General features: G+C 38.6%; 1 protein-coding gene across 1 annotated transcript; it reads right to left on the reverse strand.

The window, feature by feature from the left end:
• LOC101000985 (ankyrin repeat domain-containing protein 20A2-like) lies at positions 1 to 26,020 on the reverse strand. Its single transcript, XM_031662511.1, is given in 11 exon segments — positions 1 to 1,221; positions 2,392 to 2,520; positions 2,522 to 2,573; positions 3,926 to 4,052; positions 4,055 to 4,078; positions 6,815 to 6,899; positions 8,000 to 8,136; positions 10,896 to 10,981; positions 22,278 to 22,365; positions 22,551 to 22,941; positions 25,964 to 26,020. Coding segments are annotated over 11 exon segments (1,977 nt in total). The 3' UTR covers positions 1 to 420.
• Positions 26,021 to 26,242: the final 222 nt, after the last annotated feature.

The raw sequence follows: 26,242 nt of genomic DNA on the forward strand, positions 1-26,242 counted from the left end.
TTCAGGCTGAACAAGGTGTTATTTTCTAACCACTTTGTGAATTACTCTTCTTTAAATTCCTGTGATAATTATTCCCTATTTCACAAGGAGGCCTTTCTGTAACATCTTGAAAATGTTACACAAAGAGGCTTTCTAGTGATAATACTAAAGATCACAGTCAAAAACGATTGTGCCCAGGGTAGCGGTACCACTTCACACTTTGGGCTTAGGCTGTGATCTACCAAAAAATAAATTAAAATCGTTAATATTTCTATTTAGGGAAATTCTGACAAGTAATCTTATAACAAGATCACTTTACTAATTAAAAAACTTCAAACATACTTAGCGAAAAAAACTAACAGATCAGGTTAACTACATGAGACTTTTCAGGGGAGAAAAGCCATATGAAAACAAAAAAAAAAAAATGAGAGGAGAGACAAACTACTCTTGACTATTAATCACTATCTCTCTATGATTATCTTTCTGATGAACATCATCTAGTTGCTGTTCAAGCCACAGATTTTCACGTTGGAGTTGACATATCCTCTCTTCTACACAGTTCCACTTTCCAGTGGATTTACTCACTTTAGCTTCTGCATTTTGATACATCTCTTTCATTTCCTTTATTTGCTGCTGTGTTTGGCTTAGGTCGTTTTGTACAGTTTCTAAAGGCAATGACTTTTTTCTGAGAGTATCTCTTGTCTTAGGGAACTTATCTTTTAAGGTATTGAATTTAATTTGCGTTTTAGAAAGTTGTTCAGTAAGAAACTCATTCTTATCTTCTACTTCGGAAATATCAGAACTCATTTTTACTTGTAGAGAAACGTCTTGTGTTCTCTCTAAAGTGAGTCTTAGGTTTCTTTCTGTTTTCACACTTTCACCGTGTTTACTTATAGCAGCAGACAGTCTAGACTGATAAGATTCTATTTCAGCTTGCAGTCTTTCCTTGCTTTCTTTTTCCTTCAACAGTTTGGAATTGAGCCTTGTATTCTCAGCCTTGAGATCATTAAGCTCTTGTTGATACTGGAATGCTGTTTTTATTATTTCCTCATTGAGTTTTATACTCTTTTCAAGGGCAGCATTTCTTTCTTTAACAATTTTAATGTCCTTAAGATATTTATTTTCTTTTTCCAGGCTGTCATTTTTCATTGTGCATATTTCCTGCCTGAGTATAGCAATACTTGTCTTCAAAATGCAATTTTCATCCATCAGATCTTTCGTTTCTTCATGAGTATGAAAATCCTAAATAAAATAAAAGAAAGTTTTAGCTAGTACTCCATAAAATAACATATCATAATTACCTCTGAAGTTAATGAATAACCTGCACATCCATACACTAACAAGGTTACTGTAAGTGGATGTCCAACTGGAGAAAAAGTTGAAGCAAAACTTTGAACCTTGTAGAGCATAAATTCCAAAAAGTTCAGAAATGTATTTAAAGTCAATGAATTTATAAAAGTACACACACACACGCATGCACTCACGCACACCGGATATTTCACAGTATCAGAATTGGAAAAGCCTTTCCCTGAATTACAACAAACCCAAAAGCATAAATTAAAGCATTAACAAATTTGACTAAATTAAAATATATCCAAAAAATGCATTTACACTTTGATATCTAACCCTTACACCACCCTATAGTAAGAACCTTAGTTCACACGTATTTGGACAGATAAAATTTCCCAAAGTTATTACAGTTCTGTTTCCCAGATAATATTCTATTGCAATTTGACTCTTTTAACACTTCTATAGTCAGTTATAAGAATTACATTTACTAAATCATAAATCTAGACATTATACTAGTCACTCCTAGATACATTCATTGATGAACTCCTCTAGTTACTATAATTTTGAAAAAGAAAGGTTAAAAATATAAGCAAGCTACAGGATTTTCCCCAGGACTTCTGACTCTACTTCTAGTTCTCCAACAGATCACAGTTACTTCTGTGGTGTAATTATATCAATACAAAATAAAACTTTTATTTCAAAACACCAATCATAAATAAGATAAAATTTATAGAGCTCTTCTTAGAATATCATGAGATTATTTGTGATTGCAATAATTTCTGTTTCTTCTTTTTCACATTAGGTGCAGTAATCAGTATGAAAGAGGGGAAAGTAAAAGGAACCATTTTACTGGGAACACAATTTTTATCACTAAGTATATATTATGGCATGTTATTGTTTGCAAAAGCTCTTTGTAATAAAATAATATTCTATGTGGATGCCAAGATTTATAATAAATATTAATAATTGTACCTGTAAGTGTCATCATTCATTTTTAAAAATGAGATAACATTTCTGGTTTGTTTTAGACCTAAATAGTATATATTAAATCAAGTGGATATTATAAGCAAGACTGATAAAATGAAATTTAAACTCTAGAATTTTTACCAAAGATTGATTTACCTGATTTGGAGTACTTCTTACAGTCTTTGGTTTCATCTCTAGTGACTGAACAGTCGGTTCAAGTTGTTTTGCTTCAACTTCTTTCTTACATGGTTTCTCTTTCCTTTCTAATTCTTCTCTACGTTTTTTTGTACGGCATATTAACATTTGTTTTTTCTTCATTTTCTTGTTTTAAGGTGCATCTGCAGATAAAGACATTTATCTTAAAATTCATTTTGTTAAAAAATAAAAAGTTCATCCTGTGACCTACCTCTTCATATGTTGCTTATTATCCTAATAACATTTCTATGTTCTGGACTATTTTTCCTTTCTAGTTCTCAGATATTTCTCACTTCAACATCTTTAGAAGAATGCATATACTTGAAAAGTAGTAAGGAGAGAATATTCTGCTAATGTTTCTGTTGCTAGTCACCCTAGTACATATTATAAAAAAGGATACTGGAGATTATTCAGGAAAGTTACAAGTTCAAAATTAACTTTCTAAATCATGCAGTCATAATTACTCCCAAATTTAAAAAGATCATTTACAATTAACTGATTTTTTAAAGTTACTATTTACTGACAAGCATCAATTTGAATCTTTATGAAACATTGCAGGTATCTCTCCAAATGACTGACAGTGTAAGATGGCACCTTCAGATGTCTTTCACACAAACTATCTGCAGATGACTGTAATCCAAAACTAGGCTAAAGAGTCTAACATCTCCACACTTTTTATATTTCTTTCTTAATACTTTCAATTCACCTTGTTATTACATCCATTTTATATATTTATTGGCCTATTGTTCATTATGTGTAATATATAATTAATACCCTTAATAAGTGTGTGTATGTTTACACAAGTTATGTTTTCCTGTGAAATCTAGTTCCAGAAGGAAGTTGTCGAGTTAAAGCGATGTCAGGTTATTTGAAATTTTGATACACAGCACTAAGTTACCCTTCAGAAATAATTTACCAATTTCATATACCGACAGTGTATGAGAATGCCTTTTTCCTCACATTTGCCAACACTAGTAATTACTTTTTAAATATCAGCATGACCTTAAAAAATGTATCTTATTTTAGGTTAATTTGCATTTTTCTGATTACCAGACAGGGCTAAATATCCCTGGTAAAAGTATAAAACTTGTTAATCATAAAGAATATTAGTCCAAGTTTGAATTAGTTTATAGCACAATGACAATTATCTGCTGCTAAATACTGCTATAGGCGATCAGGCATGGTCGCTCACTCCTGTAAACTCAGCATTTTGTGAGGCCGAGGTGGGCAGAACACCTGAGATCAGGAGTTCGAGACCAGCCTGGCTAATGTGGTGAAACGCCATGTCTACTAAAAATACAAAATATTAGCCAGGCATACTGGCACATGCCTGCAGTCCCAGCTACTGTGGAGGCTGAGGCAGGAGAATCGCTTGAACCCGGGAGGCAGAGGTTGCAGGGAACTGAGATCATACCATTCCACTCGAGCTTGGGCAACGAGAGAAATTCCATCTCAATAACAAAAAACAAAACGAACAAACAAACTATAGGCTTACCTATCATGCTCTTCCTTCAGCTTCTTGGGAAATTGCTAAGGATATGTGTTCCTAATCATTGTTTGTTGGGTTAATCTGTCAGCAGCAGCAGAAAATGGGCTATCACATAGATTTTCTGATATTTGTATTTTTCACTTTTGTTTGTATTATTTCCTTTGACATTTAATACAAGTAATATTTTTATTACTTTTAATAATTATATACTTTTTAAATAATAATAATCATTATTTTATTCAATAAAAATAACTTTTTCCCTGATTTTTTCACTTGATTCAGGTTAACTGTCACCATCTTTATCATAAAAATATTTTGTGCTTAATTTAATTTTATCATTTTACATAATCATCATAATCATAAGATATTCTTACGATTTCATCATTGAAACTTTTTTAAAGTCTGCTTATTTCTGTTTGAGTGAATAGAAGAATTTTACAAAATTTCAAAAAGGGCTCTTCTCCATTTCGTGCTTTTATTCCCATCCACTCTTTGCTCCCCGATACAAATTTTTATGCTATCTGACTGGCAGAAACAGAGAAATAAAAAGACACAGACACAACATATGTCTTCTGTTTTTACCACCTGGATTTTACACGAAATAGCCAGATTAAGAGGATGTGACCTTGTAGGGCCTCAGGAACAGAAAAGAAGCTTTCCCTTTTCTGCACTAAGCTATTCTTTTCCCCACTGCCTTTTATCTCTCTTGTTTTTTTCTTTTTTTCATTTGAATCCTGGGACATCAAAAAAGCAAAGGTATTCCCTGAACTATAGGAACAAAAGCTGCCACAACACAAAAAGTAGAGTGAAATTGCTGAGTTTCTAGTGCAGAATTCTGGAAAATGAGATGATTCCCAGATTTCACATTCAGTTACCACAAAAGTTTATAGGTGGAAAACATATGGTACAGTTACCTACTTTAGCCCCATTATCTACTGATAATGGGAGTCAAACCAACCAAGACATATTAAATGTTTCATCCAAAGCTCCTAAGGTGGCATTCCCTAGCATTTCATGGCACCAAATAACATGACACAATTCCATATTGCTGAATTACATAAATTACCAAATAAATTTATCAAATTAGTCAGATATATTAAAAGTCTAACTTAAGCAAAGCCATTTAATGCCTCAGAGGGTGGAAAAAGGCCTCATCTGCTTTACTTTGAAAGAAGTAAATCTCCAGATTGTTGTCAATCGTTAGAACACAAGGTACAGAACTCAACTTTCTACTAAAGAGTCAAAGTGCTAATTTTTTGGCTGAGAAGTTATGCTTCTTATATGATAAAAATCATACATGTCAAAACTTACCATACTTTATTAAACAACATAATATAAAGGTCTGATTCAACAGAAATATTGGAGAGTGGTAATTTTTTAAAATATGTGGAAGTATATATTTGTTTTCAAAAATATTTGAAATAACCATGATGGGACTATAAGTTCAAACAGTTTGAGCTAAGCAGATAAACTTGCATGCATGAAAACACATTAAACAGACTCCTTTGGCTGGGAATATTCATTGCAACTCTCAAGGCTAGATGTGTTTTTCTGGCTCTTCTCAGTCATTGCTTCCCTCCCATTGTATTCTCATTCTATCATTAAATAAATGTAATTCATCTCTAAATGAATACAGAAAAAAGAATCTAGAATCTAGAGCTTGTTTCTTCAGCAATTTCTTTGTTTATCTGGTTCAGAAGGTCACATGGTATATGGCTGAATTAGTTTCCCAGCTCATATGCCACTTGGAAGACTGATAGTGAGACTTAGGTTGATTAATGAACAAATATTATGAGAACATTCTCCAGAACCGTTATTTAGATAGCAGAACTAATCTACTTTGACACATAATTACACATTTAGATAACCCCACTGTAACTGTACACATGAGATTTTCTTGAATAGAAAATTAGACTGGATCAAATAATTGATAAAGAGAAAAAAGAGAAGCAGCAAGTGAACCTCTGTCTTTTGAAGTGGAACTGTCTCTATCCCCAAAGCCAGGAACTCTACTTGTAACATGCCTACCTCATTCTTAAACCTTGGAATATCTTGCTGTAAGTCTTCTAGCTATACTTTTTATGTTCTCTCACTATGTGGTAGAGAATAACTCACATTTTATAATTCAAGATTCATGCTTTTGTAGTTATTAGCACTGGGATTGTCATATGGTGGCTTCTGGAACAAGCACTGTATTGGTTTTCTGTTTTTATAAGTATCTGTAACAGCAGATTTACTGTGGCTTTCTATCTGAATCATATGCTTCATTTCTTTGGGGTGGGTAAACCACAAATCAAAAAGACTTTCAGGATCTCTAGACTGAGGCCAATGCCTAATGTCTAATTTCCAATTAGTGGTATTTGGCTTTCTATTTTTTGCCATTTGCATGTTAAACTCTTAATCTCTTTCATTTCAATCATAATTACTGGGTTCCTTAATTTTTCGGTTTCTTTATCATTACAAAATTTTTCTTCATCTGTGTTAGAAACAAGCTATGTGTCTGGTTTGTTATCATTTTTATAGTCTGATTTATTTTCATTTAAATGAAGCTTAGAACATAATTGCTAAGTATATTTCAGGGACCTGGAGTGTGAATAGAAGGAGAAGACATTTGACATGGGCTTCCTCTGTTCAGGTGCTGCCTGGAATGCCACAGAGTTAGACCCTCCAGATGCATCTTCCTCCTCACAACCTGGGACATGATTCATCAGATTAGAGGGAACTGCCTTTAAGTTCATCCCTCTTTAGAGTTACTATGTAGGAGCTCTTCCTCAGGGCAAGCAGAAATTGTGGAGTTTTCAAAACTTTCACCAATATTCAGCTTGAACTTGTTTGTAATGAATTTTAAAGGAAGTCCTGAATATACAGATAGATTCCCTTTATCACAATTCCTACCAGGTTCTGGTTCTTGAGACTTTCTTTTTCCACAGGTGCAAAAGTTGAACATCAATTTTCTTGTTTTCTTTCTCAGATATATTTTCTGTCAGAGTGCATGTTTTAAAATTAGCTTTAATCAAGTATAAACCAAGAAATATTAGAAAATCATTAAAATTTAACTGTGAAACTTAATCTATGTGTTGCTACTCTTAAATGACGGGATCATAACTAAAAAGTGAAAAAGAATTTGCCTTGGCTTAACATAAGAGAAAAACATGAACCGGCAAGCTGAACTCTCAGTGTTTGTTTGGACTAAACTTAATTCATTATGTGTTAAATCTACCAGAAATGAATTCAAAGATGATATGTGGAATTATAAAAGCTTCCTCTCTTAAAAAGATTTTACCTCAGCATACCAGGAAGAGTGAGCCCCTACAGTGCATTTATATTTCTGAAGATTAGAGACTAGGCAAACACTAAATTATTAAGAGCCAAACTGAACACCAATCAGAAAGAGAAGCAAAATTTTAAATTCTAATTCAAATGATATACTATCATAGTGTTATGTATCTAGATAGATTTTCTGCTTATATCCACTTCTAATATATTTTAAGTTCCACTAGTGATAGTGGACGGATTTTTAAAATTTTGGTAATATTTACTACTTATTTATGTTGAAATAAAGTGATTGTTTGTACCCTGACACCAATGGTCCCATTCTGCAAGGTATAATTCTCTTAATAGGCAACTGGGTTGACTTTTATGACCCCATTCATTCCCTGAACACAGACACTGAAGTCAACTGGCAACCACAAAACAGAAGAAATCCTTAAACTCGGCACTGGTGACCAGCAATATAAAACTGCAACATTTGAACCACTGGCAATGATGACTCCTTTAACATTAGTTTAACTCAGTGGCCATCATTGTTAAATTGTTCATAATTTCTATTCCTTAGTAATATGACTCAATATTTTATGTTACCTTCTGTATTATGAGTAAGGTTATAAAAATGAAAAAGCAAGATAATTCTGGAAATGTCTTGCCTTAATTCCAAGGGGAAAGAGAGCTATGAGTTACTACAGATGGTAGGAATATGTTAAGTTTCATAACTGGTTAACATGTTTTAAAAATTAAATATAAAATTATGATTTATTGGATTCAAAAGATAGATTCTAAAAGGTTGTGTCATTTGGACTATGCTTTGTTGCTAAAGCAAAAAAAAAAAAAAAAGCTAATATGAAACAAGAAACTTAAATTTTTATATACCTGTGGTTGCTTCTTTTCACTTCTTTCAAGCCTTTCTCGCTCTTCCTCTGAAGCCACTAGTAAGGCTTGTTCTGTTGAAAAATTCATAGGTTTAGTTCAAATGAACTAAGAACAGTTAAATACTATAATCTTTATAAAAATAGAGAATAACATTTCTTTGTATTTTATATTTTAAGAGTTTAAATGAAGTTTAATGTTTACTGAAATATTTACTTATTTAAGAAATACTTCTAATTATCCAAAACTTCAACAAACCACTTGGGGAGACACTAGATATCACCAGGTTCAAGTCATACACTATCTCAGGGTCACTCACAAATTGTTCCACCCAACATAAATAAAAGTGTTGGAAACAAAACAAAATTTTAAAATACAGTCAAAATATACAATGTAACACTTTACTGTACTTCATAACAGTATCTTTTTAACAAAACACTAACTGAGCTGGCAGTTACTAATAATTTGCAAAATTATTGCTGTTTATACATTAATTAGTGTGCACCCCATGTTTTTACATTGCAAATGTTCTACTATTCTGAAAAATTTATTTTCATCTTTTAAGACTCAGAATGTAGGCTGGGCATAATAGCTCACATCTGTAATCCCAGCACTTTGGAAGGCCAAAATGGGAGAATTGCTCGAGGCCAAGAGCTTAAGACAAGCCTAGGAACCACAGCTAACTTTGACTCTACAAAAAATTAGACAGGCATGGTGATATGTGCCTGCAGTCCCAGCTACTCAAGAAGTTTAGGTGAGAAGATCCCTTGAGCCCAGGAGTTTGAGGTTGCAGTGAGTCTCAGCTCACGTGCCATTGCACTCCACCCTGGGGGACAGAGTAAGAACTTGTCTCCAGCAACAGAAAAAGAAAAAAAAAAAAAAAAAAGGCTCAGAATGCTATGTGAAGTCTTCCTTGATTCTAGCTATCTTTCTCCACATACACACGTGTCTGCTTCTTGGGGCTCCCTTAGTACTCTGTCAATTTTTCTAGTGTCACTTTACCACCTGAACTGCACATCATGTCTTTACATGTCGATCCCCTTTGCTGCTAGACTGTAGAAGACAATCTTTTGAATCATCTTTGTATAAACAGTCTTAACTTTGCTAAATCATTAGTTATTGAGTTCCTGTCAAGTGTTAGGCACTGGGGTATAAGGACGATAAATATACGCTGTGAGGGATGGCTTTCCTAAAGATCATGCATGAGCTGAGGCTTAGAGTGATGTTAGCCAGATTCAGTCAGGCAGAGGGCAGGAGAGGTGAGCACATGCCAGGCAGCAACAAGAGAGGGAGAGAAGCCTCCAAGAGCATATCTATTTCTCTACAAAAGAGGAATGGTGAGGGGGGCATTACCTGCAGCTCAGTAATTCCAGAAAAAAAGACAGATGGGGAAACGGCTACGGATGGAGATTTGGGCAGAAGTCGGTTTTTCTTTTCTTTTTTTGAGACATGGTCTTACTCTGTTTCCCAGACTGGAATGCAGTGGGGCATGATCTCGGCTCACCGCAACCCGGCCTCCCAGCTTCAAGCAGTTCTCCTGCCTCATCCTCCCAGATAGCTGAGATTACATGCACGTGCCAGTACTGCCTGCTAATGTTTGTATGTTTAGTAGAGATGGGGTTTCAGCATGTTGGCCAGGCTGGTCTCGAACTCCTGATCTCAAATGATCCACCCACCACAGCCTCCCAAGGTGCTGGGATTACAGACATGAGCCACCGTGCCCAACCCAGGATGTACTTTCTGAAAGCCTTATATAAACCTTTAAGATGCTTGGACCTTAGGTATTCAGGAGTGGTTCACAGATCTCTTTGCATTCGAGATAATTAACTCTAAATACTGTGAGGAGCATAAAATTCTGAGGCATATAAATAAATGAACAAAGATAAAATATAAGGCAATGTTGCAAAGATGCTGCAGGCCTGAGGAGACGTTTTTAGAAATATTTAGAATGTAAGTATCAGTGCCCATTATAAGAATGAATTTTTATTGAATGAACACATGTGTATACCTGGGTCCCTGGAGAAATACATTCTGTTCATCACTTTACAAAAGTTATCAAATAAGAAGTAAAACAAACTGTTTCAGTTACTTGTATTTACTTTATACTTTTTCTGTTTCAGTTTTACTGTGCCGAGAAAATGCATTTGGGTTTTGTGGCTGCAGCTGTTGTTCTTGTTGTTGCTGTTGTTGTTTGAGATGGAGTTTCATTCTTGCTGCCCAGGCTGAAGTGCAATGGTGTGATCCCAGCTCTCCGCAACCTCTGCCTCTCGGATTCAAGCTATTCTCCTGCCTCAGCCTGCCGAGTAAATGGGATTGCAGGCATGTGCCACCATGCCCAGCTACTTTTATATTTTTAGTAGAGATGGGTTACTCTAGGTTGCTCAGGATGGTCTCAAACTCCCAACCTCAGGTTATCTGCCCACCTCGGCCTCCCAAACTGCTGGGATTACAGGCACGAGCCACCACACCCGGCCACATTTGGGGATTTTGTTTTAAAAGTTCTGCTTCCTGGATCTACCAAGCTCATGAGATAATAGAAGCAAACAAGCCATTTGCATGGGTAAGAAACTTTGGATTTATGGCTTGTCATCACTACTCTAGAAGATTATCATCATGTTTTGTAAAACAAAATGTTAATTCTAGACATAAGGGGAAAAAGAAATTAAAACTATAGGGGTGAAAAAATATTGCATAATTTATTACTGTTCACCTGATCATATGACTGATTAAGGGCACTGAATTTAACTTGTATGTAAAGTAGACCCCATAGTAGCTGCAGTTAATCAATAGACTGGGTGTTCTAGCAGAACTAAATTTGATGCTCCTGTGTTATCTTTAAATGATACAGCTCTGCTGAAAACCCGTACTCCTAGTGCATGATCATCCATTAAGACAAGGTGATGGAATGTGTGAGTACAGCTGAGGAGACACCACAAGGCAAATGCTCAACAGTCCCTATTAATATTGGGAAAATCAACATTATAATACAGAAAGCCATAGACATTATTTAATATTTGGTTTGGGAAGGTATTTTTAGTGACACTGCATATAGTTGTACCTAATAATTGCAGAATTAGAGATGTAAAAATAAATCAAAGCCACACTGTGTTTGAGTAGGAAATCTGTAGATGTCTACATGGTTTTCCCATCCAGCCCCATGGTACCCACGCTCCAATTTATGTTCAATGGTAATCTCAATGAGATTCCTCTTTCTCCTCATTCTCTTTGTTATCTATATGTTGCTTTCCTTACAGGAAGAATACAAATGCTTTGCTAATAAGCATTCTGTTTTGTTATGGACTGCATAAGGGCAGTAAAGACAAACTACATTTGATCACAAAATGATGTTTTACAACTCAGAATTATGGTAGCATGAAGACAATTGAAGGAATCTAGAATAAAATTTTCTATGCTTCTTTCCCTTCTTTGCTCTCTTTCTACTCTAATAGCTGTGATTCACACAGGTAATGAAGAGTATAATTCCCTGATAGAAACACAGCTCCAAGATTAATCCTTTCTTTAACTATGAAGTTCGTGTGTCCAAAGTCTGTAGTTGCTGTCTGATTTTTGAACACTTAGGGCGATAGATAGGTATCATCAACTCACAACTTCCCAAATTTTTGGAAAGTCTTACTATTGATGGTTCAAGTAGTAGAAATATAATCTAAAATATCTGAAAATAAAGTTTTTATTTATTAGAATGTAAATAGTAATGCAAATTGTACTAAAGTATAACGTTTACTTCTTCACTGAAGCAGCCATATTGACCTCTACCCCCACAAACACACTACTCCTTCAAGGTCTAATGTATTTTACAAGTCCTGTAATTGCTATTAACTCAGACAAGTTTACTTAACTAGAGTCTCGCACTTTGTACTAAGCTTTTGTCATTTACTACAATTTACTTTGAATCACTCAATGATGTCTATTATATATTTTGCTTTCCATGAGAAATTTGTTTATTAGTAATCTTATCTCTTCAGAGATAAGAAAATATTTGAATAACTTTGTGCATAAACACATTAAGGTTAAATAGCCTTGACATTATTGTGTGTTTTCGTGTACTAGAGACAAAATCTTCAAAAGATATTTTAATGAATATACATTAAATTAAAAACTACTTTCATTAAACTGAGATGATCTTTCCTCAATGCATGAATACCTTCAGAATTTATATGTTAAGCCTTAAATATAGACCATAGATTTGTATAAAATATAATAGCCTTAAAAATCTTCTTTGTTGCCGGCACAGCAGCTCCCGTGTGTCATCCCAGCACATTGGAAAGCTGAGTTGGGCAGATCACCTGCGGTCAGGAGTTGGAGAGCACCCCGGCCAACTTGGTGAAACCCCATCTCTAATAAAAATGGAAAAGTTGGCCGGGCGCGGTGGCTCAAGCCTGTAATCCCAGCACTTTGGGAGGCCGAGACGGGTGGATCATGAGGTCAGGAGATCGAGACCATCCTGGCTAACACGGTGAAACCCCGTCTCTACTGAAAAATACAAAAAACTAGCTGGGCGAGGTGGCGGGCGCCTGTAGTCCCAGCTACTCGGGAGGCTGAGGCAGGAGAATGGCGTGAACCCAGGAGGCGGAGCTTGCAGTGAGCTGAGATCTGGCCACTGCACTCCAGCCTGGGCAACAGAGCGAGACTCCGTCTCAAAAAAAAAAAAAAAGGAAAAGTTAGCGGGCTGTGGTTGCACGTGCATGTGGGATCAGCTACTCGAGGGGCTGAGGAGAACTGCTTGAACTCGAGGCAGAGGTTGTAATGAGCCAAGACTGAGCCACTGCACTCCAGCCTGGGTGACAGAGCAAGACTTTGTCTCAAAAACACAAACAAACAAGAAACCTAATTGTTCCCATATAAGAACAAGTCTAGTTCACAGGAGATCTGAAACATATACAATGCTGTGAGACAGGACAGAAATATATTCAACAAGTTATATTCCTGGTTTCTGTATAAATAAAACTGTTGAATTTAAGCTTTTAAGACAAGTCAAGGAATAGAGCAAAAAATGCCAAAGTGAAACTTGAACGTTCATTTCACCATCAAGGCCTCATCATCACCAGATGTTCACAAACTATATATGTTACTCAAAACATTAGTTCTAAACTTTGATCTCAGTATCCCCGGAGTTTCAGTTTCATTCAAGGATGTCCAAGAGGTCAAGTAAGACAATGCCATTTGCTCTTTTCTGTTTTCTTTTCTGAGAAGAACACAGCAATCTTCTTCAGATAAATGAATTGTCTTAACTTCAGAGGCTAAAGGCTCATGAATCATAGTTCTAAGGGCATTTATAAAATATGGTGGTGCATGCTTGCATTCTGAATTTTTCAGCTTTAAAGTCTCATATAGTAAACATGAGTAGATACAAACTGATTGAATAAAAGCCTTTTTAATCTGACATTATATTTGTTTTTCTCTTTCTTCATTTACCAGCAACAGGAGAGTCTAAATGTGCTAAAGTGGTCTAAGGGAATACAACGAAAAGTGTAAAATGAATTAAACCAGAGATACTCATATCACTCTGGATACACCTGGAAGATATAATACAACATACACCAAAGAAAGTGGCAGAAGGTATGTAAAGTGTATAACCACTCACATACCATTTTAGGACACAGATACAAATTCTGCACATTATTTCTGGACATCACAATATAGTTAAAGATTTCAAAAGGGCATTGAGATGAAAAACATCCAATTTATGATGTCGGTAGCCTCTATGCAATGTTTCAGAAACCTTAATATCAAAGTCTCAAAATCACCATTCTAAAAGACTGTGTCTACCAGTTAGAAGATACTTTCCTCATTAATAATCAAAGATGCCACAAACACATACACACACCTATACATACACATACACACATTCCCTTTCCTTTCGAATTCTTCTCTACTTTTTTTGTACAGCATAACATTTATTTTTTGTTCATTTTCTTGCTTTAAGGTGCCTCTGCAGATAAAGACATTTATCTTAAAATTCATTTTGTTAAAAAATAAAAAGTTCATCCTGTGATCTACCTCTTCATATGTTTATTATCCTAATAACATTTCTATGTTCTGGATTATTTTTCCTTTCTAGTTCTCAGATATTTAATTTCTCACTTCAACATCTTCAAAAGAATGCATATACTTGAAAAGTAGTAAGGAAAGAATATTCTGCTAATGTTTCTGTTGCTAGTCGCCCTAGTACATGTTATAAAAAAGCATACTGGAGAGCTTATCCACTATGAACCACACCTCACATTCAGAGAGAAGCTTAAGAAACACTGGGGAGGTATGGCAGGCTGCCAGGCAATACTATATGATGTGAAAAATATATAGAAAGAAAACTCTATCAATGCCCTTTTACTACCAGAATGTTCCAATGTTTGCCCTTCTCCCAAGTAGGGGAAAAAATTCTTTTTCACCTTACATAAAGCAAAACTCTCTTGCCATCCCTCATGACAGAATCTAGTTGTAGGTGAGTCATGTCATTATAATAGGCTGTTGTCAAACTCATCCCTCAAAGGAGGAGGATCAGTGAGGAACCTATCTATTTACCTATAGCATTCACCGTCTGCTCTTATTTCTAACCGAAGGTAAGTAAGAAAGACTTTGTGATTCCAGTTTTATAAAATACAATCCCTTGAACTTGTCCCCTTTCATTGCTAGAGAGTCTATCTGGACCCATCTCACGGAGCAAGAGGCCCCAGTTTGTGCTGTGTGGTACTGCATGGTGTCCTTTTCCTCAATCCTTTCCATTATGTGGCAAATACCTATACAATCATGTTTTCTAAGTATGTAAAGCATACGTCATCAGCATATATCATTCTTTACAATGATAAAGAAGCAAAAGAGGCCGGGCGCTGTGGCTCAAGCCTGTAATCCCAGCACTTTGGGAGGCTGAGACGGGGGGATCACGAAGTCAGGAGATCGAGACCATCCTGGCTAACACGGTGAAACCCCGTCTCTACTAAAAAATACACACAAAAAAAAAACTAGCTGGGCGAGGTGGCGGGCGCCTGTAGTGCCAACTACTTGGGAGGCTGAGGCAGGAGAATGGTGTAAACCCGGGAGGCGGAGCTTGCAGTGAGCTGAGATCCGGCCACTGCACTCCAGCCTGGGCAACAGAGCGAGACTCTGTCTCAAAAACAAACAAACAAACAAAAACAGAAGCAAAAGAAAAACAAAAGGACAAAGAACATCTTAAACGACTACATTCAATTGCGAATTGAATGTAGCTCTTTTTTTTTTTTTTATAACTATTCAAAAAGATATCCACTGTATTATTCCAACTATATGACTCTTCTGAAAAAAGTAAAATTAAGAAGACAGAGTAAAGATCAATGGTTGCCAGGAGTTTCTAGGGAGAAAGTGAGAGATGAACAGGCATATTTTAGAGAATTTTTAGAATTTATTGTTCTGTCAATAATATTACAATAATAGATATGTATCATTATACATTTGTCCAAATTCACAGAATGTACAGCATCAAGAGTGAAGCCTGATGTAACCTATGAACTTCAAGTGATTACAATGTGTTGATGTAGGTTCATCAGTTGTAACAAATGTACCACTCTGGTGGAAAATACTAATAATGGGGAAGGCTACGCAGGTGTGGGAGGCATGGAACATATGAGAAATCTCTGTACCTTCCTCTCCATTTTGCTGTGAACCTAAAACTGCTCTAAGAAATAAAGTTACTGATTTAACAAAGATATTCACAGCTGGGCATGGTGGCTCATGCCTATAATCTCGGCACTTTGGGAGGCAGAGGTGGGTGGATCACCTGAGGTCAGGAGTTCTAGACCAGCCTGGCCAACATGGTGAAACATCATCTCTACTAAAAATACAAAAATTAGCCTGGCATGGTGGCAGCCTCCCGTAATTTCAGCTACTCGAGAGGCTGAGGTGGGAGAATCACTTGAACCCAGGAGGTGGAGGTTGCAGTTAGCCAAGATCGCACCACTGCACTCCAGCCTGGGTGACCGAGTGAGACTTCATCTCAAACAAACAAACAAACAAACAAGCAAAGATATTCACTGTCTATGCATCCCAGGATCTCCAGAACAAAAATTTAAAAAGAAAAAAAGATGGCCAGGTGCAGTGGCTCATGCCTGTAATCCCAGCACTTTGGGAGGCCGAGGTAGGTGGATCACGTGAGGTCAGGAGTTCTAGACCAGCCTAACAAACATGGTGAAACCCCACCTCTACTAAATACAAAAAAATTAGCTGGGCATGGTGGTGCATGCCTGTAGTCCCAGGTACTTGGGAGGCTGAGGCCAGAGAATTGCTTGAACCCAGGAGGTGGAGGTTGCAGTGAGCCGAGATTGTGTCACTGCGCTGCAGCCTGGGTGACTGGAGCTAAACTCTGTCTCAAAAATGAAGATAAAAAATAAAAGATATTCACGGAAACTGTTATTATGATAAATTTAAGCAAGACACAGTGGCCCTAAAAATTAGACATCATTGAAGACCAAAGGAACAGCGTGTGGTCATTCTTTTGCAAATTGAAGTATATAATCTACATAAAATAAATAAATTTAATTGCATGTGTAGGCAAGAAAATGTTGATAAATTATTTTATCTTATTTCATAATTCTAAACAGGGATTTAGCACAATATGAAAACTAGATTATTCATGTAATCAAAATAAAAGACAATTTTATTCTAATTTTAACTCAGAAATTATTATGCTTATTTAACAATTTTACTGAAAGATTAATGAGTTACAAAGGACAGATTATCATTACCTAACACTGCTATGGTAACTTACATACAAATACCTGTTAGTCACCAAAAGTCAAAAAAGCAACTAGCATTACAACTTCAGATGGATCATACAACAGAAACTAGTACCAAGTTACCTTATCTTATAATATTATGTGTTATTAAAATGAAAATGTAAAACAACACCAAAAGTTAAGTTGGGGTTATAAGTGTTGTGCAGAAAAGATTTCATATAGCAGGCAAGAGACTGCCATCCTTAGAAAGGCCTGCATGCAAGGCTGGCCCTTGGCTGGTGTTTAGGAAATTGGAATTGGGAGGGCTTCCACCATTCCCTGAGAAGAGTGGCTCACTGTGTCTAAAGTGTTTATAGAAACAGTGTGGTTACTCTGAACAGCTGCTTTCCTTCTAGGAGTCTGGAATTTGGGTACATGTCAGGGAGAGTAACCTCCATAGAAACACTTGGGTACTTAGTCTCTAATGAGACTCTGGTACTGGTAGACATCACTGCACATATGTTGTCAAAATGTGAGCCTGGGAGAATTAAGCAGATCCTGGGAACTCCACAGGAGAGAACTCCTGGAAGCTTGTGCCTGGTTTCCTCCAGACTTGACCACATGCACCTTTTTCCTCTACTAATTTTGCTTGTCCCCTTTCTTGTAATCAGTTAAAGATCTGAGTATGACTATTTGCTGAGTCCTGTGAGTCCTTCTAATGAACCACCAAACCTGGGGGTGGTCTTGGGAAACCTTGACACATAAGCACTGTGTAAGATTTTTATTAAGTTGATATGATATGTGTAACTGTAATCAGATGGTTATTTCACAAAATAACTTTCCCTAATCTGTTTTTCTTTTTTTTTTTTTTTTTTGTCGCCTTGTTACTTGATTTGGAGATTCTTGTATTTCTATATCTATCCAATTGAATAAAGCCATAAAAGGAATAAATGAAACAATAATGTCAGAAAATAATGTGAAATAACCAGCAATCCTATTTCAACCAAATAAAAAATTGAGGATCTGGGTGATTGGCAATATGTTCTACAATATGAATGTGTCTAGAAAACAGCTGGGATTACAGACAGGTGCCAGCATGCCTGGCTAATTTTTGCATTTTTAGTAGAGAACTCCCAGGTTCAAGCAATTCTCCTCCCTCAGCCTCCCAAGTAGCTGGGATTAGAGGCAGGTGCCAGTATGCCCGGCTAATTTTTGCATTTTTAATAGAGAGGAGATTTCACCATGTTGGCCACGCTGGTCTCAAACTCCTGACCTCAAGTGATCTGCCTGCCTTGGCCTCCGAAAGTGCTGTGATTACAGGTGTGAGCCACTGTGCCCAGCCTATATTGTTTATTACCTATCATATGATATATATTACTGATACGTATACCATATATATTACAGATATACTGCTATGTAAGTTATATATACACATTAGATGACAAGTAATACGTATATATACACAGTTGATGAAAAGTATGTTTTCATTTTACAGAGAATTCTTTCAAATCAAACCTTCAAAAACTCTAAAGTTGCGCAAAGTGCTTTTTTCCAGATCTAGAAGTTACTTATGTACACTGGAAAAATTCCTTCACGTTTCTGGTATAAGAATTTAAATTAAAAGAGGAATGAAACAGTTTTCTATCCACAATATTTGTGAGGACGTTTTATATTCCTGCTTAAAGTTTAAGTTGCTGATTAAGGTATATATGCTATATGTATAGATGGTATATGTATCAGTAATATATGTATATCATATCATATATAATAAACAATATAGGCCAGGCACGGTGGCTCAAACCTGTAATCCCAGCACTTTGGGAGGCCAAGGCAGGCAGATCACTTGAAGTCAGGAGTTTGAGACCAGCCTGGCCAACATGGTGAAATCCCCTCTCTACTAAAAATGCAAAAATTAGCCAGGCATACTGGCACCCCCAGCTACTTGGGAGGCTGAGGGAGGAGAATTGCTTGAACATGGGAGACAGAGGTCGCAGTGAGCCAAGACCGTGCCACTGGACACCAACCTGGGCAAAGAAGCGAGACTGAGCAAAAAAAAAAATATATATATATATACACACACACACACACACACACACATATATATAATGAATTCCCTAAAAAATGAAAACATACTTTTCCTCTGAACATATGTATATAATATAGTTAATATTTTTCAAGTAAGCTCTCTTTTGTTTTGTTACTTTTTTTCCTGAAATACAGGCAGTTTTAATTTTTAGTTGGCTAAATCAACCTTCAGGATGTCTGCTTATGAGGCCATTCTTAGGAAGGCCTTTGTCAACATAAAAGGTACCTGTAAAACAAGCATTTGTGTTTTCTTCTGGTATCTTACTCATTTGCATATGTCAAAATTTCAATCTCTATTCCATCAGGAACTCATGTTTGTGACATAAAAGTTCATCAGTTTTCTTCAAACAGTAGGCATTTTTTCATTAATAATTCATCCTTTCCTACTCATCAATCCTTACTTTTAGCCTACATAATTTCAGTGTTTCTGGGTTTCCTACTCTGTTCCATGTGTTTCTCTTTTCAGCTGTCAGTAAACAATTAATTGTAGACATTAATAGCACATTTTGCTATCTAGAGGAGCAAGTGTTTTTTCACTCCATTATGAGATTTTTAAAAATGTCATCACAATAGTGAAAGACTGCAGGTGTCATACAAAAATGTTAAAACCTTGGTATTTTCATTCGGTCTACGTAAAATTGATAAACACAGAAAGAGCTCACATGTTGAGAAAAATGTGTCTTCCCATTCAAGAACACAGAACCCACCTCCCACTTCCAAGTAAGCAACCTACCTACACAGGTGGATACGGTTGTAAAACGGACAGTTTTCTCTGGGAACTTTTCACCTACTGAAAATAACTCACGGTATTTTTGATAGGGGAATGAGTTTTCACACTAGGCACCTCCTACAATGTATAAACCTTGAATCTCTCGACATATTTGCATTGGCACAGTGTGCCAGTTTGGGGCCCAGGTTTAAAAGGTCATAGATTCTTCTGTTATCTTATTCAGAATTCTTCCATGTCTATGAGAACAAGCCCATTTTAGCTTTCTGGAGGATAAAATAGCATGCTGAGAAAAGCCAAAGAGCCTCAGTCTACAGAAAGCTCACTGCCAGAAGCAGAGCCACCTAATTCACAAGCAGCTGACCACTGACACCTGAAGGAGCCAATCTCAGCCTAGGAGAATAGCCCACCTGAGCCCAGCCTAAATTTCTAACCTGCTCAATCCTGAGCTAGTGTGTTTTGGGATTGTTTGTTATGTAGTTATAACTGAGTAATATATACACCCATTAAACAGCACTATAAGAAGCTGAGGCAGGTGGATCACCTGAGGTCACAAGTTTGAGACCAGCTTCGCCAACATGCTGAAACCCTGTCTCTATTGAAAATACAAAAATTAGCCACGCGTGGTGGCACATGCCTGTAATCCCAGCTACTCAGAAGGCTGAGGCTGGAGAAGAGCTTGAATCCAGGAGGCAGAAGTTACAGTGAGCCAAGATCACGCCACTGCACTGCAGCCTGGGTGACAAGAGTAAAACTCCATCTCACCAAAAAAAAAAAAAAATTAAAAGAAGATGTGTGATATTTTAAAAACAACTTCGTTAAGGTTTAATTTTAACGTCTAATACCATGTGCATATTTACAGTGTAGAAATTTTAAAATTTAAGTTCTCTATTACAATACTTTACAAACTGGGGCAAAATATTTGCGACTTATGTCCTAAAAAGCTTATTTTCCTAATTTATGAAGTCCCATAGACTGTAAGAAAAAGAGAAACATGGAAAAGAAAAATGGGCAGCTGCTATGTGGAAAGGATGCCTGGCCATCCCCAAACACCTGTTCCTCCCTCACACAGTCATGCAGCTGAGCTGTGAGGTGGCCAGCCAGCTCTGGTGTGGCTATGGAATTAGTCTCGGTTTCTGAGCTGCCAAGGGGAAGAGTTTGTGAGCCACTTTCCCAGGATTCCCTGAGCTTCTGCGTGGCCTGGACAGAGCCCAGGAGTGTCTGCCTCACGAGGGACAGTAAAGGCCAGTGACTGACAGACAGTGAACTCTCCCTAGAGGCAAAATAGGCTAGACACAGAACCACCAAGGTGCCGGATCTCTAAAGCAGGGCAGACCCCAAAATCTCACCGGGACTGCCCCCACCCCCTTCTTACAGGAGACAGCAACGACCCGGGAATCTGCCCCACTGATTGGAGAGTTCAGAAAACCAACCAAATGGAACCCACGTTAATCCAATCTTCCAGGAGCAGGGACCACCAAATCAACACCATGGCCATGTGCCCTGTTCCCCGACCTCGCACTCCTTCTCCAATTTTATCAAAAATAGGGATTTCGGCAATGTGACATAATACCATTAAGCACTAAACCATTTGACAGGGTTTCCTTTCCGAAGTGAAAACCAATGTACGATTATGCAGCTTCTCCACTAATCTTTGTTACCAACAGCCACTTAATCTAATCCTTCTTTCTACAATACCTTGAACACTCCAATTTATTGTGTATTTTCTGAATGTACCTCCCTCTCTCTCTCTCGCTCTCCTCTGAAAGACAGAACACTTCATCAGAAAACAAATGGGGTCTTGTGCCTACCTGATGGTCTCTCACCTTCACAACAATTCCAAATCCCTGGACCAGAGAGGGACAGACCAACCCCAGGGTCCTCTGCCAAGAGAAGTCCTTGAAAGGCTCTGCACTCAAAACTAACCCCTACACCACCCCAACGGAGGGGGACTGTTCCAGGTTGGGGAAGACGCTAAAAGAAACTGAACCTTAACTCTTCATCAGTAGTGTCCAGAGTGGCTTTGGCTCTCCATAAAAGGCGACACCTGCAGATTCTTCAGATATTGTTTCTCGTGGCTCCATCTACAGGCTGCACCTGGGCTCAATAAGCAGCTGTCAGGAGACCTGAGTGGGTTGCCTGTGGCTGGCTCGGAGAGCCTGTTTTTATTCCCTTATCTGGCCACACCCATATCCTGCTGATTGGTCCATTTCACAGGTCCATAGGTAGGGTCAGCCTCTACCTATTGAAAGATTACCCATAAGCAAATTTCTAACGGCTCTCTGAATGGTAGTGAATGATTAACGGTGGGAAGGAAAAGGGGTTATTCTGTAAGCTGAGAGATAGTGCCAATAATATTTCCTTTCTCTTCCCAGTCACAGATGTAGAGAAAGACAGAGAAGTCTTGAAAAGCAGATTAAAAAGGAGAACTTTGAAGGAAGTAGCACCTATCAAATGCCAACTCTTCTAACATTTTTGAGATACAGAAGTTTATATATTGCACTTATCTATTCCGGGTTTCTTAATCAGGAGTATATCCGAACCTTGAGGGTTTTGTTATTTGTTTGTTTTGGCTGTTGTTGTTAGAGACAGGTGTCTCACTAAGTTGCTCGAGCTGGACTAAAAATCATTTGTAGCATTTTAAAAATTATCTTATTGATAACATAAAATAATGGGGCATCACACAATCCACGTCCCTTACTCTGTGTCGGGATGGAAATTTCTGCCTCTTGAGACCCAGCTGCAGTCGCTCCACGCACCAAGCCAATCCTTGGGCCAACTGCTTGTACCTGTGACGGATTTGGGGCCGCGGCTATGAGAGGGCGCTGGGACACAACACAACGCCCGGCCCCACTCCATCCCCCTCCCCGCCTTAACTCCGCGGACCCGTGGATCACACGTGCCGCTGGATTCGCACCGGGGGATTCCACCCCTCCCGACTGACGCCCGCCCTTGCCTGAGCCTCCGCGCTTACGGGAACTTCCTCTGGGGCGGGTTTCTTTGAGACCTTCTCGCCTCCATTTGCCACCGAGGCTCTGTTCCAGGTTTTCTTCCTCTTCTTTTGTGCCTTCATCGCCTAACGGGTGCGCTCTGGGGTCGGTGTTACTGCGCGCGGGTTGCCCTGGGCAGAGACAGACAGTGGAAAGATTCCCGGTGCTGGAAACTGGGCCGGGAAGCCGGCGTCTGCGGGAGGCGCAGTGAGTACCCGGGCCTGGGGCCCACGCTGCCTCCCGGGCATGAGGTCCTAGGGCCTGGAGGAAGGCGGGCAGCACGAGGGTGCCGGAGGGCCGCCGCAGTGCAAGGCCCCGCCACCCGCGCGTCTTTTCCACACTGCTCGCCGCCATGCGTCGCAGTCGCCTCCGGAACTACGCGGGGCTCCGAGTCCGACGCCGAATTCCGTCCTCTGGAAACGCGTCTGCGACTCTAGGTTCCCCAGAACCGCGGGCGGGGCGGGGCGCGGGGGCCGTGAGGGGAAGGGGCGAGGCTGGGGCGGGGTCAAGCTGGGGCGAGGCGAAGCTAGGGCGGGGCGGGGCGGGGAGAGGCAGGGCAAAACCCAGATACACTGTATCAAAATCTAAACTTCAAAGACTTCCAGGTGATTCACATGCACGTTAACAATTGTTAGGTGGCAGTGATTCTATATTTGAAAGGGAAATGGATATATGGCTGTATTGATTTGTCAGAAAGACAAAGACTGTATGTTTCAATGCATATACATCTTATCTTACAGAAAATGAACACAACAATAAAGTGGGTGTGGGGAAGGAGCTGAACCAGACATTAAACAGAAATGAGACAGAATTAGTAGATGTTGAGGCTGAGCATCAGCCTATTACACTATTTTGGACATTGTGTGTAAGAATTTAAAACATGCTCCAATAAAACACTAGTATAAAAAAGAAAAGTTATCTAGAACACTAGCTCTTAGGCTTGTGCTTACATTTGGGGAGGAGGAAGAGGAAATAGTTGGTGGACAAAAACAAAGGTATTTCCATTCTATAGTTACACTAATGTATTAGCTTTGTTATAATTTATTGAACATTACATTAATATTTTATTGCATATATACTTCTGTATGCATGCTATATACATCAATAAAAATTTAAATCTTACATACTTATCCTAACTTACGAGTTCAGAATAGTAGCAATGTTACTCTGTTTGAATAGTTTGTTGAAACAGTCTTACTCTGTCGCCAGACTGGAGTGCAGTGGCGCGAGCTCGGCTCACTGCAACCTCCCCCTCCTGAGTTCAAGCGATTCTCCTGCCTTAGCCTTCCGAGGAGCTGGGACTACAGGCGCACGCCGGCACACCCGGCTAATTTCTGTATTTTCAGTAGAGATGGGGTTTCACCCTGTTGGCCAGGATGTTCTTGATACCTTGACCTCATGATCCACCCGCCTTGGCATCATAAACGGCTGAGATTACAGACGTGAGCCACCGTGCCCTGCCGGTATTGTTTTATTTGAAAGGGGGCAATTAACACTCGGGCTTCATGAAATGGATATTAATATTCCAAGGTATTTATTCTTGTCCTGACCCTTGGGAGTCCCCCCTTAGTCTTTTTGATTAGTATTATTATTTTTTATTTCATTTATTTATTTTCCTTTGAGACGGAGTCTCGCTCTTGTCGCCCAGGCTGGAGTGCGGTGGCGCGATCTCGGCTCACTGCAAGCTCCGCCTCCCGGGTTCACGCCATTCTCTTGCCGCAGCCCCCACCAGTAGCTGGGACTACAGGTGCCCCCCACCACGCCCTGCTAATTTTTTGTAGTTTTAGTAGAGACGGGGTTTCACCATGTAAGCCAGGATGGTCTCCATCTCCTGACCTCGATCCACCCACCTTGGCCTCCCAAAGTGTTGGGATTGCAGGCGTGATAGTCTTCCATTTTTTACCTCAGTTGAGTAAGTAGCATAGTTTTAGTTTTGGGGAATGCAATTTCGTACAGCAAAGTCCTTCCTCTGTAATAATATATATATGTGTGTATGTATGTATATGTTTAGTATACAACTATATTAATATATATTAATATATAAGCATATAAATATATAATATATAAATATATAATATATATTTATATATTGATGTGTATATTAAATATATATATAAAATCTCATTAAAATAGATTACCTAATTGTCTCCTATCACTGAGCTCATCAATCACACCAAGGACAGAAAACAAACAGGTATCAAAACCTGGCTGGAATAACTACAGCTTCTTCTCTACCTCCTCACACTCTGGGCCATCAGATCCGTGCTAGGATGCTGGATCTCCATGGTCCTCTCCAACTAGCAGACAAGACAAAACCCTGCTTTTTTTGTTTTTCAGTTCCATGAAGGCAAGGCAAGTTGGCATTTTCCCATTTCCAAGACATGTACCAACAACATGTAACATCCCCTTGTTACTCAGCTCTGCTCTCATTTCAGAGATCACTGTACATCAACAGTTTTAGAGTGATAATTATAATTTCAGTATTGGGTGTCTCCCGTTTTGGTTTCACTCACACTGCTTCCTTGGAGCTACTCAACAAATAGTCAACTAACTTGAACTTTTTTTTTTTTTTTTTGAGAGGGAGTCTTGCTCTGTCGCCCAGGCTGGAGTGTAGTGGCCGGATCTCAGCTCACTGCAAGCTCCACCTCCCGGGTCTATGCCATTCTCCTGCCTCAGCCTCCCTAGTAGCTGGGACTTCAGGCGCCCGCCACCTCGCCCGGCTAGTTTTTTGTATTTTTCAGTAGAGACAGGGTTTCACCGTGTTAGCCAGGCTGGTTTCGATCTCCGGACCTCGTGATCCGCCTGTCTCGGCCTCCCAAAGTGCTGGGATTACAGGCTTGAGCCACCGCGCCTGGTCTAACTTGAACATTTCAACACCCAACATACTATTAGAAAACTCAGGCCTGGCATGGTGGCTAACACTTTGAGAGGCCAAGGCAGGAAGATTACTTGAGCTCAGGAGCTCAAGACCAGCCAGGGAAACAGTGAGACCTTGTCTCTACCAAGAAAAGGAAAAGAAAAAAGAAAAAAAGAAAATAAAAGAAGTCAAAGATGTGGCTCCTTTTATCCCATGCATGGGGATTATACTTAGACTAAAATGAACATTGAGATCCCTAGGGATAAAGGTCTTAAAAATCCTGAAGAAAGCTTGCCCTCTACTTCTAACTAATCTAGACTTCTGCTTCATTTCTGACTAAAAGGTAGACTAACTCATTGCTATTTCAAACTACCAGAACCAAACTATGAACTCTCGCCTAATATATAAGATGGAATAGTTGCAATTATTTTAAACTTCAATTTAGTATTAACTGATCTTTTAACATAAACACTTACTTTGTCTGCCCACAAGAGTGTAATCTTCGGCCTCTCATCCACATGTCTTGAGTAAGCTGTTAACATTTTGCTTAAGAAGGATGTTGACAATACCTGGTAAGTCATAGTGCACAGTAAGCATGAGGGCTGTTTTAAAATAACAAAGAAATCAGTCCACTCAAGACCTTTAATAAAGACTTTTTTAACCCACTCTTGTGGGTTGACAAAATAAGACTTGGTGGTCAGTGTCCTCCCAATTGTGGGGTAGGGGCGAGGCTAGAATGGTAAAATGCTCAGAAGAAACCGGTGAAGAAGACGACTTCTGAAATAATAAATTGTACTATTCCATAGCGGAGGCCTTTTT

This window comes from Papio anubis, unplaced genomic scaffold (assembly GCF_008728515.1).
Source record: "Papio anubis isolate 15944 unplaced genomic scaffold, Panubis1.0 scaffold708, whole genome shotgun sequence".
Taxonomy (NCBI): domain Eukaryota; kingdom Metazoa; phylum Chordata; class Mammalia; order Primates; family Cercopithecidae; genus Papio; species Papio anubis.